At 44.7% G+C, this 16,260-nt stretch overlaps 2 protein-coding genes across 2 annotated transcripts in view; both read right to left on the bottom strand.

The window, feature by feature from the left end:
* The window catches only part of INTS4 (integrator complex subunit 4), a gene marked incomplete at both ends in the record, with an annotated part of 40,257 nt that extends 30,651 nt beyond the window's left edge, over positions 1–9,606 (bottom strand). Inside the window, 9 exons of the mRNA XM_082014229.1 lie at positions 185–256; positions 770–890; positions 1,158–1,246; positions 1,892–1,942; positions 3,614–3,799; positions 3,992–4,098; positions 5,711–5,828; positions 8,701–8,892; positions 9,553–9,606. Coding sequence (XP_081870355.1) covers positions 185–256; positions 770–890; positions 1,158–1,246; positions 1,892–1,942; positions 3,614–3,799; positions 3,992–4,098; positions 5,711–5,828; positions 8,701–8,892; positions 9,553–9,606 — 990 coding nt within the window. The remainder of the gene's footprint in view (positions 1–184; positions 257–769; positions 891–1,157; positions 1,247–1,891; positions 1,943–3,613; positions 3,800–3,991; positions 4,099–5,710; positions 5,829–8,700; positions 8,893–9,552) is intronic.
* A 2,696-nt stretch (positions 9,607–12,302) lies between these two features.
* Positions 12,303–15,619, bottom strand: KCTD14 (potassium channel tetramerization domain containing 14; the record flags this gene model as incomplete). The annotated part of the gene is made up of 2 exons (XM_082014381.1): positions 12,303–12,974; positions 15,560–15,619. 2 exons carry the CDS (start codon positions 15,617–15,619, stop codon positions 12,303–12,305), a joined length of 732 nt encoding a protein of 243 aa, XP_081870507.1.
* Positions 15,620–16,260: the final 641 nt, after the last annotated feature.

Raw genomic sequence — 16,260 nt, 5'->3', positions numbered from 1 at the left:
AATGAAATCTAAAACTAGCAATTGCTTCATTGACTTTAATCTAAAAGAAAACTTGTCATCATCAATTAACTCTCAGCAGCCCTAAGGCAAAGACATGGTAAATAAACACACTCAACACTAACATACCTGTTGTGCAATTTTAGTACACTACACACAGTAAAAACAAACCCAAACATTTACATACCCTCAGATCGGACATAAGCTTCTTGTCAAGGGTCTGCTCTAAGAAATGGGAGCTAACTTGTTGCATGGAACCCTAAAGAAAAAGAAGGGTGGGGGGGGGAATCAAACGGAAGAAACAAGATTATTCTAAATTACACCATATAATTTCCTGACTTATCCCAACATGGAATCAAACTTTATCCACTCATTCTAATAGCTTTACACAACGCCTGACACTACCGTATGTCAGAGTCTAAATAAGTTTACTTAAGACAGTCAGAACATCTTATTTTCCCACTGAGGTTCATATGGTCTTTCTCGAGTTCAGTTGATTTACATGTCCTGTGCTGGAGAAGCAGAGGGAGAGGATGACGACAAGTATGTGCTTTTTTCTTGGATACTCAACCCTCTACTCTCACGGAAAGAATCGCTGCAGAGTTCAGCTGAGAAACTTTCGGGTCTCCTCAACCTCCCTCATTTCTTTCTTCCCAGAATTTTGCTAGAAATTTACCTATACAGTTTTTAAACATCCTCCCATTTCTTTTCAAATATACATGAAAAGTAAAGTAACATAAGATGAATTATTTTCAGATAGAGAATAACTTACCAATAACTTAGCAGCTTGTACTCTAACAACCCAGGAACCATCGCTAACCATATGACAAATTTTTCCAAATGCATCATCAACCAAGCGAATTTCTTCGTTAGAAGAAGGAATCGGGACGATGCTAACATAGAGAAACACCAATGAGTATGTTAATCCTATGCCATGCTGGATGGCATCAAGCAAGAAATAACTCTGTGGAATTCCTACGGATGTGCAAAAAATATCAAGAACCGCAACTTAATCCGGAGCAGTGCATGTTTATCGGGTATCGGCAATTTGTGCACATCAGTTTTCTAACAGCTACTCCTGAGACGCACTGGCACAAAACTCTCGTGATTAGGGTGGTTACTGTGCCAATCATTTGAGTCACTTTGCATACACCACATACCTTTCAGGGTAAAGTTGACTAAGGACCCAAATTAGCTGAACTGCAGCACTGCGCACTTGCTCGTAATCATCTGCCAACAGCTTGCAGGCCTGAAAGAAGATTCACAGTCCAATATACCTGAAACACCTCCACCTGAGCTGTCATTCACTTTCCACACTGCAGTTAGTAACCTTACCATGAATCAGTTAGGACAGATTATAAAATTCAGTCTTCCATTCCACTCCCTAGTATTTCCACATTTCATTAGGTAGACTAGTCCTAATAAAGTCCATCAGGCACATGCTGAAGAACTCCAGAATTGCCTGTACTATGCAGGAAGCACAAAATGTGAATCTGTACTAGGACTACCTTGATACAGGCTTCAGCTACGCAACCTTACTGACGTAACAAACATAGGCTTAATGTGTACTCTCCAATGAACAAGGCTTTAAGACTTCAAGATTGCCAGATGACAGTAATAACTGCATAATGCCTTGCCCTTCCTATGATTATGTCCCCCAATAAACAGTGTATTCCAATCAAAGCATAGGCTTTAGTGCATTTAGGCACAACAAGACGCAAAACATATTTTTATTTCCACTGCCATAGGACAATAAGGAACACAGGCAACCTAAGTGCAAAATACTCCACCTCTATTCAATGCCCTCCTCCTGTCAAAGCACATTGTCACAGAATCTAAAAAGCAAGATATGCAAACAAGTACAAAATAAATACAAATTAATACAAGGTTTTACCTGACTGTAAATAGCCTGCTGTAATTTTAATCCTCTTTCATGAAGCTGCAGCTACAGAAAAAACAAAAAAACCACAAGAAAGTTTAACTATAGGTTTAAGTGACACAGACTAAGTTTTCACTGCTGTTTTTTCTGCTTTGAGTAAACTTAGTTGCTTGTATTTCTTCATTGCTGCTGTAATTAAAATATTTCATTATCTTGGCCATAGGTATTTTAAGTAATAATCTTGACTTCAGTATAATTTTTTTTAAATTTCACAGCCATTCATACTTTAATTGATTAGGAAAATACAATTTATACAAATACATAGTCTGCCCATTCTCCAAACCTTCAAACAATTGTTTAATGTTAGCCATATTCAACTAAAATTACAACAGACATAGGTATCTTCAAAATAATTAGTTTACTACCACTCCTGTAATACGGACCCAAAAGTAGCATTGCCAATGAGTTTTCATTCCCTGTAAACCTTTTCAATTACCAAACCAGAGGAATGGCAAAAACTGTCCTAATAAACATTGCTTCTATCTGGAATAAAGCAGTATCATGAATCTGACTTCTAAACAAAGGGATAATAACTGGTTGAATGCTATCAAGAAGAAAGGAAACGGTTGCTTTTCTATATCCACTTCTTCAATAGTAAAGCATGCCACTGCCAAAATTCAAGGAAAACCAAACCAAAACAAATACAACAAAGACCCACACACAGTAGCAAGGAACCCTAGAAGTAGTGACCATGAATTCATTCGGGGTGTTTCCATGCTTCAAACTACAGACAGACAGTTGACTTTGTGTTCTAATTACAAATTCAAGGTCATAAATCTTGCTAAGGATTTGGTTGAGTGGCATTGTAAAAGTCACTCAAATGACTTTAAAAAAATTGTACCAACAAAAATCGTAATGGAATGAAAATGAAGGATGAGGGCAACCTCCAGCAGAGGGAGATCCCTGACAGATTCAAGTGCAATCTGATCTCCTCAAATGCATCCTGCTTCTTTCGTTGCAGTTTAACATCATTAACTCAAATACCTTTGTTCACACCATTGTGTCAGATGGGACACTGTTACAAACTGTAAGGGTAATTAGAGAAACTTCTATATACCCACATACAACTCACATTAAGCAGAATTCTCAAGTGCGTGGGTTTTGCTTGCATTTCTGCAAAGCTAAAAACTTCTGAAGGGTCACGACACTCCAGCCCACATGAAAACCAGTAAATCTCAGAAACAGTTAGAGAGTGCTAATGAACATGGGCATGGGGCAAAACATAAATGTTGTTTAAAAACAACCAAAACTCCTTCTGGTTTTATCACAGGTTTCCTGTCATAAGCAGCTATCTATTGTTTGGAGTACTAGTAGCTTATTGTTATTGCGGTAACCAATGCTGAATTGAGAAATACAGATTCCTCACTAAAAGTAAGAGTCTACATACACTCAATTTAAAAAAAAAAAAAAAGAAAATATCAAATTGAATAGCTGCTTCAGCTGTAGCTGAAACAGAAATCGTTATGCATCACTAAAATGCCCTTTGAGATCTCACATTACTCTCATATTTCAAGACCTAGCTTATTTTTCCAGGTAATTTTGATACGTTAAATGGACTTAGTTACTAAGTTAATTACATACTGTCTAATTCAAACATCTTTGGATCAGTTTGCAACCCCTTACCAGTTTCCTTATATAACCCCAAACAATTTATTCCACTCTACCAGCAATCCTTACCATGGCTTTTATAGCTGCTGTCCTAACACGAGGGTCCTGGTCATTAAAATGATCTCCTATTATCTTCTGGACATCTTTGGCAGCCTGGCTTTCAGCTTCTTTTGCAACACCTTTTTCCACTGGTCCAAGACAGCCAATTAACTGAAGACACTTATTTCTTACACCATGGGAAGAATCCGTCAGATGCTGTGGCATGGAAGAGAAGAATGGATGTAGCTGGATTCTTATTGTTCTTTCACCCCTTCAAAACAACTAATCATTCTAAGATTCTTAGCAGTTAAAAAATGTTAGCATCATAACAGTTTGTTGCGAAAAATTAAAATAATTTAAACACTGACTACGTAGTTTTTTTCCCCTGCCCCTGGGAGGCCACTTTACCTTGCAGGCTACCTCTACCAGTCTCATTCTGACAGACGGATTCTCTGTGAGTTTTGTGCCAATCACCAACAGGGTGTCCAACAGCTGAGCAAGGACTTGGTGAGACTCTGCAAAACAAAACAGTGAGAGGCTACATACCTCTTTACTGAGCTCCTCACTAGCTACAGAATCACTGTAGGTGATGTAGACTCCTCCAGGTTGGAAGGTCCTCCTGAAGCCTTCTCCTTTCAAAGGGCAAAACCAGCCCAGTTCCCTCAGTTTCTCCTTGCACAACATGTACTCCAGCCCCCAATCACCTCAGTGGCCATCTACAGAACTCGCTCAACCTTACCAGCACTCATTTGGTACTGGGGAGCTCAAAACTGGATGCGGTATTCCAGATGCGGCCTAACCAGTGCTGAGTAAAAGCGAATTATCTCATCCCTTGATCTGCTGGCTACACTCCTGTAGGTACAGCCTGGTATGCAGTGAGCCTTCACTGCTCACTCGCACCTACCCTATTGTGCACCTGGACCACTGCAACATTCTTACCTCTAAATTGGACAGATAAGGGTTTGACAGATTGACCATTAGATGGATAAGGTATTAGCTGGATGGCCATGTCCAATGAGTTGGTCAACAGCTCAGTGTCCGAGTGGAAACCCGGAGCAAGGGGTGTGCCTCAAGGGTGTGTACTGGAAACAATACTGTTTAATATCTTCATCAATGACATAGACAGCGGGATCAAGGGCACCCTCAGCAAGTTGGCAGACAACACCAAGCTGAGTGGTGCAGTTGACACACCTGAGGGACAGGATGCCATCCAGAGGGACCTGGACAACCTTGAGGAATGAGCCCTTGGGAATCTCATGAGGTTCAACAAGGCCAAGGGCAGGGTCCTGCACCTGGGTCAGAGCAACCCCCAGTATCAGCACAGGCTGGGGGATGAAGGGATGGAGAGCAGCCCCACAGAGGAGGACTTGGGGGTCGTGGTGGTGGGTGAAAAGCTGGACAGGAGCCGGCAATGTGCGCTCGCAGCCCAGAAGGTCAACCATCTCCTAGGCTGCACCCAAAGCAGCGTGGCCAGCAGGGTGAGGGAGGGGATTCTGCCCCTCTGCTCCACTCTGGGGAGACCCCCCTGCAGTGCTGCGTCCAGCTCTGGAGCCCTCGGCACAGGAGAGACATGGACCTGTTGGAGCGGGGCCAGAGGAGGCCACCAAAATGCTCCAAGGGCTGGAACAGTTCTGCTGTGAGGACAGGCTGGGAGAGCTGGGGGGGTTCAGCCTGGAGAAGAGAAGGCTTCGGTGGGACCTTCTTGGACAACCTATACTTTCCTGTCTAATTACAAAGCCAATGCTAATCAACTAAGGCCTTCTTGCACTAGCTCTGATGAGCTGGGCCACAGCATGATAAGGAAAATACTCCAAAGAAGATTCCACTGTAAGCAAGACTGTCCTCTGAAACAGAGCACCTCAGAAGCACGAGCTCTCACATGGCAATGCAAAAGCAAACTTTATACTCCCTTAAAACAAAGGTATATGGCAGGCAGGTCTGAGGAACATTTTTCTCCTCCTCAGAACATGGTATTGTCTGTCACCATTCACAAAAGCAGAAAATAAATACTGAGCAACAATTCCCAGATATACACTTCAGATTAAAGGCGTTGACGCTGTCCTCAATGCTTAAAAGACAATGTGATTCTGCCTTGACCTCAAGCACCACCTGAAAAGCAAGACTTACTCTCATTTTGAAGCGTGTTAATGGCGTCGTCCATAATGCAGTCTGGGGAAAATCCTGCGGTCTTCGATAACAAGCCCAACAAAGAAGCAATCTTCAATCTTACAGAGGCATCATTCTCCTGGAAGAAAACAGCAGACACCCTCATTTATTTTCCAGTGTGAGGAGCATAAGACACTACACACTGGCAGGACCCATATACAATTCAGCACAAAGGTCTGAATTTTACTGTCAGGCTACCTCCTCCTCCATATGTCCACAGCACACCCCACAGAAAATTAACCGTACTAGAAAGTTTATGTGGCAGCTTCCAGTACATTTCAAAATGATTCTTGTACTCATAATTACACAAAATTACATTCATATTGTTTGAAAAGTTACAGTTTAAATAAACCAGGTTTTCAAGAAGCCGGAAAATTCAATGTCAATAATGTTAATATCTTTGCAAGTTTTTAACAAACAAATGGGAGAATTTTAGAAGATGAACTGAGACTGATAGTCTCTTGACCTTTGCTAAGCAGCAAGGTTATGTGGGATACAGAAAACAACTGTTTCTCTTAACAGCGGGGAGCAATCCTGCCAGTCTTTTTCAAAAGAAACCCAACACAGCAATGTAAAAAAGAAAACAATAGAAGCATATGTTCATGGCATACATCTGCTCATTTAAGCAACAGCAAAACCTGCCACAGGTGAAAATTACAGTAATAAGCTTCACAAATTAGTATTAAATTTAAATTCATTTTAAAAGTTCATGCATTTCACAGAGTTATTATTTTGAGTCTTATACAGACTCATGCACACAAGACTTGTGGTCATAACTGGAAGCTCTCTCTTTCACTGTACTGCCAAAGATATCCAATATCAGCTAGAAAGACAAGAAGTCTGGATTTCATACTTAGGTCTTACCAAACAATTGTGCAACATTGAACACAGAGGTGCAGAAATATTACAATTATAAATATTACACCTTTCAACAGGTGCAGAAATATTACAGTTACAACTTTTACATCTGTCAACAGTGTTTAGGAGAGACTTCAGCGTCACACATCCCCCCTAAGTGACAAATATGATACCTGTGGGAGTAATTTCTTCAGTTGAGCTGAGAAGCATTTTCTCTTTTCAGGGTCAAAATTACGTGCTTGAACAATGGTTGCGGTCACTGGACTACTTACATCAGTGGTAAAATGCAGATTTCCACAGTATTGTGGTGTTTACACATCGGTTGTACTCTCCATTACTCACATTCTTTTAATAAAAGGACAACCCCCTCCATGAATACAGAAGTCGTCAATGATTTTGAAAAGGACACTCATAAAGGCACTTTTAATAGCTTTACAAATAATGTCTGCAATGTTACTATCGAGTTATGAGTAGCATCCCACCCCAGAGGGCATTTTCTCCCTCCTTCTAATGGTTTGTCAGCAGGAAATTAAAGAAACTTTTAGTTTACAGGTCTGATTGCCATATCCACAACAAAAACACCAGGTCGTGAAGGTGCCTCTGACCTTCAATCCTCCAAGCTGACCACGCTCAGGAGTCAGGAACAGACTTTCAGGACTGCCTCATGCATCTGTTTGAGGACACACCATTGCTGATGGCAACACCAGCTTACAGCATCCTGTCACCCTGGCTTTCCCCCCAACACTGCAACATGCCCCCTGCTCAGCTGTGTTGATTCAACTGTTGGCAGGGCAATGGGAAAAATGGGTGAAAACTGGAGAGAAAAAAAAAGCCAGATTATATTTCTGATCCATTTCAGAGGCCATCAGGACTGTTTGGGAACTGCCCTAACATAATATAAAGGGACAAAGGAGCAGGAGGCTGCAGCACCACCTTAAATGAAACAATGGCACTACAGACAAATACATTGTTACAGAACTTCCACCTCGGTTACAGCTTCCAGGCTTACGTTTCTGAAAGATCAGTTCAAGTGCAAGTTTTATGGCGATACTAAAAAACAGGTTCTTCAGAAAATTTTGTCCTTAAGTAAGATAATGTCAGCTACAGGACTGCAATGTTTTTTAAAAGCTAGTTTCTGTAACAGGTTGTGCACTGAAACTGTGACCTCATCCATAGATTTAAGAGTCTCTCTGCTAAAATAGGCTACAACACAAACTTCAAACACAAATAACCTGTGCTATTTCATCAGGAACCACAGTTTTCTTCACAGAAGAAATAGGTTAGGTTCTCCAAGTTGCACACTCGTTTGAGTGGGGACTAGTCCAAGGACTAAAACAAGTACCCTTCAAAAAAAAAGGCAAAACAGTCTCAACATACAAGCCAAAGCAGGTAAAGTACAGAAATAGATAAAATGCAGCTTAGAGTTTTAGTGTTCAAAGAAAAGTTCAACAAAAAATAGACTCAACTGCAAAAAGACAGACAGAATAGCACAAGGACATTTAGGAGAAATGTTTCAGCCTACAGTACAGCTTTGTCAGATGCAACAAAGTTTTGCTTTATCAAGTGAAGGATGAATATCTGGATACTACAAAGCATATATTACTTCTGTTATTTATTTGTTGTTTAGCAGTTAAGAGGTTTTTTGTTGAGTTTTTCAGAAGTGTCATTTTAAAGTGCTTTGCCCACAGCATAAGCAATAGCTAAAGTTCTCCACTACTAGAGGAAATTAGGAGCAAAGTAAGAGATGAAGTTAAGGTAGCTCTGGGCAGCCAGGTTGCCTGGAAAACTTGTCACATCTTTGTCCCTCATTAAGTTAATTTAAGACTAATCATGCAGGCCACCTGCAGGAATAACATAGTCACATCCCTGTCACAGGCTCCTGAAACCGTCAGCAAAGGGACCAAGTAACATGATCAGGAGTCACTCGGGTAAAGGACCACAGTCACTCTCCTCACACAGGGCTTCCAACAGCCCACGCTGTTGGCAACTGAGGTAGGACCAGGAGACTGTGACTCTCTGTTTCACACTCAATCCCAAGAAAACAAGACCAGAAGGAGGATTCTGGAAGTATTGTTGGCTCACAGCTTCACTACCTTGTAATAATGCTCCAGCAGGATCCTGACAACCCCTTCCACGCTCTCCACTTCCACAGGCTTCCTGGCAAACTGCAGCAGGTACTGCAAGGCGTCTGCAGGCGAGGTGGCTTTGCACAGGTCGACATGGAGCGCCGCTGACTTGCTGGGCTTGGTCAGCCGCAGCTTCTTTGCGGACAGGTCCTCATGCTGCTGCTGTGGGCAGAAAAAATAGTTCAGAAATGCAGAGCAAATCCTGACCCACTCCTTTTCAGAGCGAACACTGTCTCAGCACCAAGCCCGAGGAAGCTCTTCTGCCCCACAGTAGTCACTGGCCTCTCCCTTATCTATCTTTGGAAGGAACGCATCCTCAGCCCCCTGCGGCTGCTCCTATCCCGCCCAGCTAGCCCCTATCCCCGGGAAATACTGCCTCTCCCCACCACAGCCTGAAACAAATCCCACCCCTTCCAATCCCAGACAACCACCCCACGGAAAACATGGCTTCTCCCATGTCCACCAGCCCAGAGCATCCGAGAAGCTCACTGCCGTCCCCCCAGCCCAGGTTGGGGGAAGCCGCGTCCTCCTCCCCCCGGCAGTCGCAGCCCTCCGCAGGTAGCTCCCTCCGTGCCCTGCGGGGAGCACTACCCTCCCCGCACACACCTTGAGGCAAGGCGTCCTTCCCTCCAGGCAGCTCCGACCTCCCTACACCCGAGGCCAGCCCCATATGGGCCGCCCCGCTCCAAGGCGGCGGGCAGCAGTCCCGGGCTAGGCCCCGGGCTAGGCGGGCGGCTTTGTCCCACAGCTCCGCCTCACGCGCCGCACGGTAGAGCTCGGGGCTGCCCCGCTCGGCCCGGCCCAGTGGCAGTGCGTTACCTGGACCACCTTGGTGAACTCCTCATACACCCGCTTCTTCAGGTGCGCCGCCATGCTGCCGCCTGGCCCTCCGCGGCCACCGTACGCGCAACCCGGAAGAGAAACCACAGAGTCGCCCGCAGTGAAGCGGCAGAAGGAATGTCCTCTCTTTCTAGCTGGAGGCCGCACTCTATGGTCAGGCAGCCAGGCCCTGGAAGGGGGCGGGCTCTCGTTGCCATGGGAACGGGTGCCCGACGTGGAGGCCGCGGCCTGGCCCGCTCCGCAGCGGAACCCCACCAGGGGTTCAGCCCTGTCAGCCCCGCGGGGGCCGAAGGGCTCAGTTTTCCCCCAAACACCCGCCAGTTTCATTAGTATTTTATGTTAGACCTTACAAAGACCAAAATATAAACAACATGGCTTGAGGTTTCCAGGCAAGCTTACGTTAGATACCCATGAAAGCTTAGCATGGCCTTCAAACATGTCTCCTTTGAAGAGAAGGGAAGGAGACCCTGCTACCGGGGAGCCCTCCTCACAGACCTATGTCTAGCTAGATGACAGGAGACACTGGCAGCAGCTGGGTCTGTGATGCTACATGGCTAGAGGTAGCCAGGGGCAGCCACTGTTTAGTTGCATCTTCATGACAAGGAGATTTGGGAAGGGTCTGTAGGGTCCAAAGGAGATGATCAAAGGTCTGGAGAACCTGCCCTACGAGGAAAGACTGAAGGAGTTGGGTCTCTTCTCCCTGGGGGGACCTCAGCACAGTGTTCCCTGTACTAAAGGGCGTCCACAAAGAGGATGCTGTCTCTCTTTTTCAGAAGGAGCCATGTGGAGAAGACAAGGGGCAATGGGTGCAAGTTGCACCAGGAGAGGTTTCTTCTCAAAATAAGAAAGAAATTTTTTACAGTGAGAACCATTATTCACTGGAACAACTTCTCTAGGGATGTGGTAGAGTCCACATCACCAGGGGTTTTCAAGACGTGACGGGACGGGTGCTTGATAATCTTATCCAGGCTCCCTTTCCTACCAGAGGTTGGACCAGGTGATCCTTCGAGGTCCCTTTCAGCCTGGACTGTTCTATGTGACCATTGTTCATAAAACTATTAAAGTTTCTCATGGCAGCAGTCCTGTAGTCCTAGGAGGTTGGTTTGTTTGAAGCTTTAATTACCCTATAATTAGATTTTTTTTCCTAATATCTAATTTCAATCTCCTTTGTTCTGACTTAAGCCAGTTACCCCTTCTTCCACCCTTCCTGCATACTAAGAGTAACTGATCTCCTCCTTAAAGCAGCGTTCTGTCTATTTGAAGACTTCCTCAGTCTCTCTTCTTCTAGGCTAAGCACCACCAACCACTTGGTTGTGATCATAGATATGATCATAGACCCTATTTTCTAAACTTTTTTGCGATCTCTGACACTGATTGTATCAGTTCTTGGCAAGGTTATAAAAGCGAGAGGTCTCAAAGAGTCCCCTCACACCTACAGCAGAACTGCCCTAAGGTCAGTGGCGTGACTCCCAACTTTCACTGGGGGGAAATCTGTGCTGGGATGAGCACATCTGAAACCAAGCTTAGTTAGGAATGATTCAAATCTGTTAGCATAAAGATAAAACTTCAGGTCTTTTGAATTAGGAGTTTTAGAGGAGGGGAAGATATCAGTAAATAAAGCACTTCTGTACCATTCAAAGAGGTTTTAAACGTTATTTATGAAACATTCCAGAGATTATTGTCCCTAACTGGAAGAAATCCATGTTTTGAGAAATAAAGGAAATATGATCATAATCAAATTAGCCATTATGATTTTCAGAGTGATTAAAACCAAGCTAACAGCCATCTCCAGTATAAAAATAAAATTTCTAATACTAAGATTTTTACAACATGATGTGCGACGCAGCTCGTGTTTTGTAGAGGAGAATTTGCACTGAGGTCCCAGGCTATCGCTTCAGTAGCGTTTCCTTCCAGTCAAATCATGGTGGGTTTTCCCTATTCTTCCAGAAGCTTATATATTTAGAAACAATATCATAATAATAATGAATGTCACAAGAAAAAGACTGCAATAGTGTGGCATGAGAGAGGAGTGCATGTCCTTAGATTACAAACTCCTCAGCTCAATGATGGTATTTTTACCTTTTGTTGATCCTGGACCATAGCTGAGGTTATCTGTCTTTCCTTCAGAATAAATAATAAATAATGGTAATAAATATATTGGCTAGAGAGTAGGCTATCTAATGGAGGAACAAGGATAGACCACGGGACACTGAATCCTTCTTTTTAACCTAGGTTCTAGTGTGGAAAGCAGTGAGAAGAAGAACTTTTGCCTTCTTATTAAGGATTCAAATTTAAGTTGAGCACGTGTTAATGCCGTTGTCAGTGATTCCACTGGGAACTGCACGTATGTGAACTGTTGCTGTTTGCACTGAGACCAACTCCACAGGTCCAGGAGACATATTTGGCATTATTCTTTTCTCTTGGGTCGAGTGAGGTTGGCTTGACCCTCAGATCTGGCTCTCTGAACCTAATCTAATAGTCAGCAATGCTGAAAGCATAAAATTCCTCCTTTTTCTGATACCTTTTAAATCATACAATTATCCCCTAAAGCCCAAGTAAACAGTGGCTCTTATATGCTCTTTAATTTGGCAGAGGACCAAAAGAGATCCTTTTGTTGGCCCAAGCATTTCTTCCTGTCCCTCTGGCAGTCCATGGCTTAGTCTCCATGGCCCAAGTTAATTTGTTTTAATAATTGCTTTCTTCCATTCCCCATTGAAGGTGGCACTTTGCTACCACCAAGTGAACAGGAACTTGTAGAAGAAGTCGTGCGATTTGAAGCGAAAACCTTTTTCAGCAATGTGGGGCTGAAAGGATATTTTGTACCCCTTGGCTTCAACATCCATTTGAATGCAGTCCAGCAAATCAGAAATACTTGGTGCTGCTTTCCAGGGGCCAAACTTCACCACAGATTTTTTATCCATGTCCAAGCTGTTCAAGGCATCCTGACATCTGGCTGCGTCCTCCTCAGTTCTGACCACGCACACAATGACACTGGACCGGCGGGATGCCACCGCTTCTGCCCTCGCGATGCGGATCATCAGTTCGATGTTCTCGCTGTAGTTGGGTACACGAGCCAGAAACTGCTTCCTTGCCACGAGTTCCCCAAAGATCTGTGGGGAGTCCTCTAGCTGCTTGATTAGAGGTTCGATGTCGTAGAACAATGCCTCCTTGTAGACATCCTGGATGCACTGGGTGGGCACTTGGTTACTGCGTAGGTACTCCAAGATGTATTTGAAATAGGTGCCTGGCCTGTCGATGAAGAACCTCCCTTCGGAGTCAGTCCTGAGTTTGGGCTGGCCAGTGAACATCTCTGCCAGCTTGGAGCCAGGGTGTTTCTTTAAGGTGCTCAGCGTTGTCGTGTACATCTCCCCTCCGACGTTTAACTCCACGATTGGTGACAACTGCAAGTATCACAAGGGGACAAAAAGCCATGTGCATTACCTGTCTGAGGCTGTCAACATGGAAGTGTCAAGGAAACAGAAGAAAAATGTGATTGTAGCTGGAAATTGGAATGACGATGTGAAGAGTGGTATAAGCACCCAGCCCTTGGGGGACAGATGGGAACATCCACCGCATTTATTGCTAAAAGAGATGCAGGATGTTTATACAGCCCTCATAACCAGAGCAGCAGAGACTCGGACATTTCTAAATGGCTGAGATCTCACTTCATCTTCGGGATGTAGAACAGTGTCGTTTTGCCAGTGGGGAAGAGGGACAAGGAGTACCCTGCCCAGGGAAGCCATCAGTGATGACAGGATTTGACGCTGATCTCCTAAGTCCCACACAAGCATTGTCCCTGCTGGCCTCTGTCCTTCCAGCGAGAGCGACCTGAGCTCTCACCCTCCCCACGTGCAGAGGGACAAGGACCAAGCTCAAAGCCATGCAACTCCATTCTTCTCACCTGAGCTGGTGTTTTCTCTTCAAAGGAGGAACTAAAGCTCTTTGAAACTTTAGAAATGTCTGGAATTGGCTTCCTCTTGTCTGGGGTTTTAGTTATAAATACTGAAGAAAGACACAAAAATCCAGCATGTCAGAAGTAGAGGACAGAAGCTGTTTAGCAAGGCGCTTCAAAAATGTCTGATAGCTTTAGCTAGGAAGTAAAGGAAATCATTCATGCAATTGACAAGGATTTAAAAAGGAAGAACATAAAGTTTGGATTTTTGTTTGGATTTATTTCATTTCACCATGCACTAACACCACTGCTATCTGAAACACATTGGAGGAGGTCCTGAATGCCCAGAAAGCTGGACTTGGTGTCTGGTCTGACCCTCCTGACAGTTCAGTGCTGAAGAGTTTTAACACTTCACTCCCTTTGGACTTGGTCATTTTTTATAGTACTCAGCAGAGAAAAGGAGAGGGAAGAAAGCAGGCAGTTAATTTTCCCTCCTGCCGTCACTGCTGTAACGCAAGTCACATGCCTGGCCGGAACCACACCTGCCATTGGGAAGGCGTGAGACAATAAACAACCTTTTTTTCCAGGAGCTCACCTGCTCTGTCTTGGATCCGATCACACAAGGATCTGCTTCAGTGCTGCTAGTCACATGCCTCAAGTGAAGCATATACTTAAGTGCTTAGCTGGATCCCACAGGTACGGGCCCATGGGATGACGTGAGCTGATCTCACAGCTCACACCAAGAGAAGGGGGAGCTCCTGCTGCCCTCTCCCCTTTCCATCCTTGTACCTACGTACGGGCTTCTGTTGCTCACCTCACACCAGCTCTGCTTCTCGTTTATCTCACTGAGCTGAATTGGCTCACAGGGGGTTTAACAAGCAGGAATTTGCTAACAGCCTAGGCAAGCCAGGGAAAAAACAGAAGATTGAGGCCAAAGACCCAGCTGGAATATTGCTTTGCCATAGTGTGGGTGGCTTCATCTCGAGGCCAAGCATTTACACTGGGTCCAAGGAGACATAAAAAATCTGTTGATTTCCACCCACTGAAGAACATAGCCCAAAGCTGTTTCTGTAGTAAGGCCTCTCAGTTAGGAAATTTGCCTTTAGTCCAAGTGATAATAACAGCTTTCCCTGGCAGGGATTATTTGACAGGAAAGTCTCATGCGTTTGAGTTCCTTTTTCAGATGGCAGGTGAGATATTTCATGCTCTTTGTCACTAATACAAATGGATAACGTGTTCTTCGTTAGTACAGTAGCCCAAGTAACCTTATGTTCTCAGATCTGGATTAACGGTTTTGGCCTGGGACCGAACTGGTTCCCAAGCAGACTGGGAGTACTGGCACCAGCTGATTCCCAGCTCTGTAATTAACCAGCAAGGTGACACTTAGGAAGTCATTCCACCTATCTGTGCCCCAGGTTATTAATCTGCAAAACCGTTACCTCCTTGGAGAAGCATTTTGCAACCTATACCTGAAAGGTGCAACACAAGGAGGTTGGATTTGTTAGAGAGGTTGGGGGGAGAGGCTGTACAGCTACAGCAGAGAAAGCAAACTGGTAAGCAATAGACTGAGGGCAGAGGAGAGGACAAGGAAAACATCACCTGATCTCGCCACTAATTTCTGCCAGGTAATATGCTGCTTGCGTTGAGATTGCCATTTGTTTTCCTTAGCGCTAGAAAAACTACTGCTCCCAGCTGATGATTCTGCACGTCTACAGCAACAGGGCAGCTTTTGCATCATTAGAGACTCTGAGAACTATTGAAAACCCCCAAAACTCATAACAGGCTTTTATTTAGGGATCTGAAATATTCAAGTTCACAGCAAATTATTTCCACCTCTTGTCAAAGGAGAAGAACCACCACTCTGGTTATTTCCTGCTGCCAGATCTTGTATGCCCTTCTGTAAGCACAGTGGTGCAAAGAGGTTAGAGTCAGGCACCGCTTTTTACCTGGACTCCTCTTCTTGGTGACATATCTGGTGAGCCCTGGTGTCTTCGGAATAGCAGATGGGAGGAAAAACCCCCTCTGATATAGCCCAAAGGGGATTCTCTGATCCCACAGGAGGAAACTGTGCCCCCGAGCCCGTACCTTACTCACCGTATGCAGGCTGCCGGTGACCTGCTTCCCAAGGGGCTTGTGCTCAGATGAAATGCTCATCTCCCCCAGGTGATGACGGCTGGGAGGTGTGGGAAAACCTGCTGCTCAGTGCTCGGGTCCTGCCCCACACGCAGAATGGCTCCTTTTGCTGTGCTCCAGTCCTCTTTCACTTGTTTTTTTTTTTCAGTGGGTCAGGTTTTTTCCAAGCTCCCAGCGCAGCCGCTGCCCCAGAGGCCCCAGTTTGCTCCAGGCACAGCCCTGGTACAAGTTGCAGGTGTAGGGAGAGGGGAGGGAACAGCCTGAAAGCTGAAGTATTTGCTCATTAGTTTTCTGGCAACCAGGAAGGTGCAGGGTGGACTCGGGCTGGATGCCAGCACACACCTCCTGTAATATTACCTGTGCAGTGAGTAAGAGCCAAATAATTCTTTCCGAAGGAGGCACAGTGCCCAGAACACCTCTGAGGAGCCCCGCAACGTGTGCCTCCGTGACCGTGTCTGCCTTATGAATCAGTTCTATCAAAACCAGTAAAGATTTTCACGGTTTTTGGCCTCCATGTGCTGCTGTTTTAAAGCAAATTTTATCCCAAACCACCTCATTGATCCCATTTCTCATATGTATCGATGTCGGATCAGGGTGTCTACAATCTGTCCAAGGTGGTGGCATTTTTTTCCTTGCCAGTACAATCTCTGGGCACTGAGTAA

This window comes from Phaethon aethereus, assembly GCF_964289735.1.
Source record: "Phaethon aethereus genome assembly, chromosome: 1".
Lineage (NCBI taxonomy): Eukaryota > Metazoa > Chordata > Aves > Phaethontiformes > Phaethontidae > Phaethon > Phaethon aethereus.
Note: the sequence above shows the minus strand (reverse complement) of the source record. Positions and strands in the feature narration are given on the sequence as shown.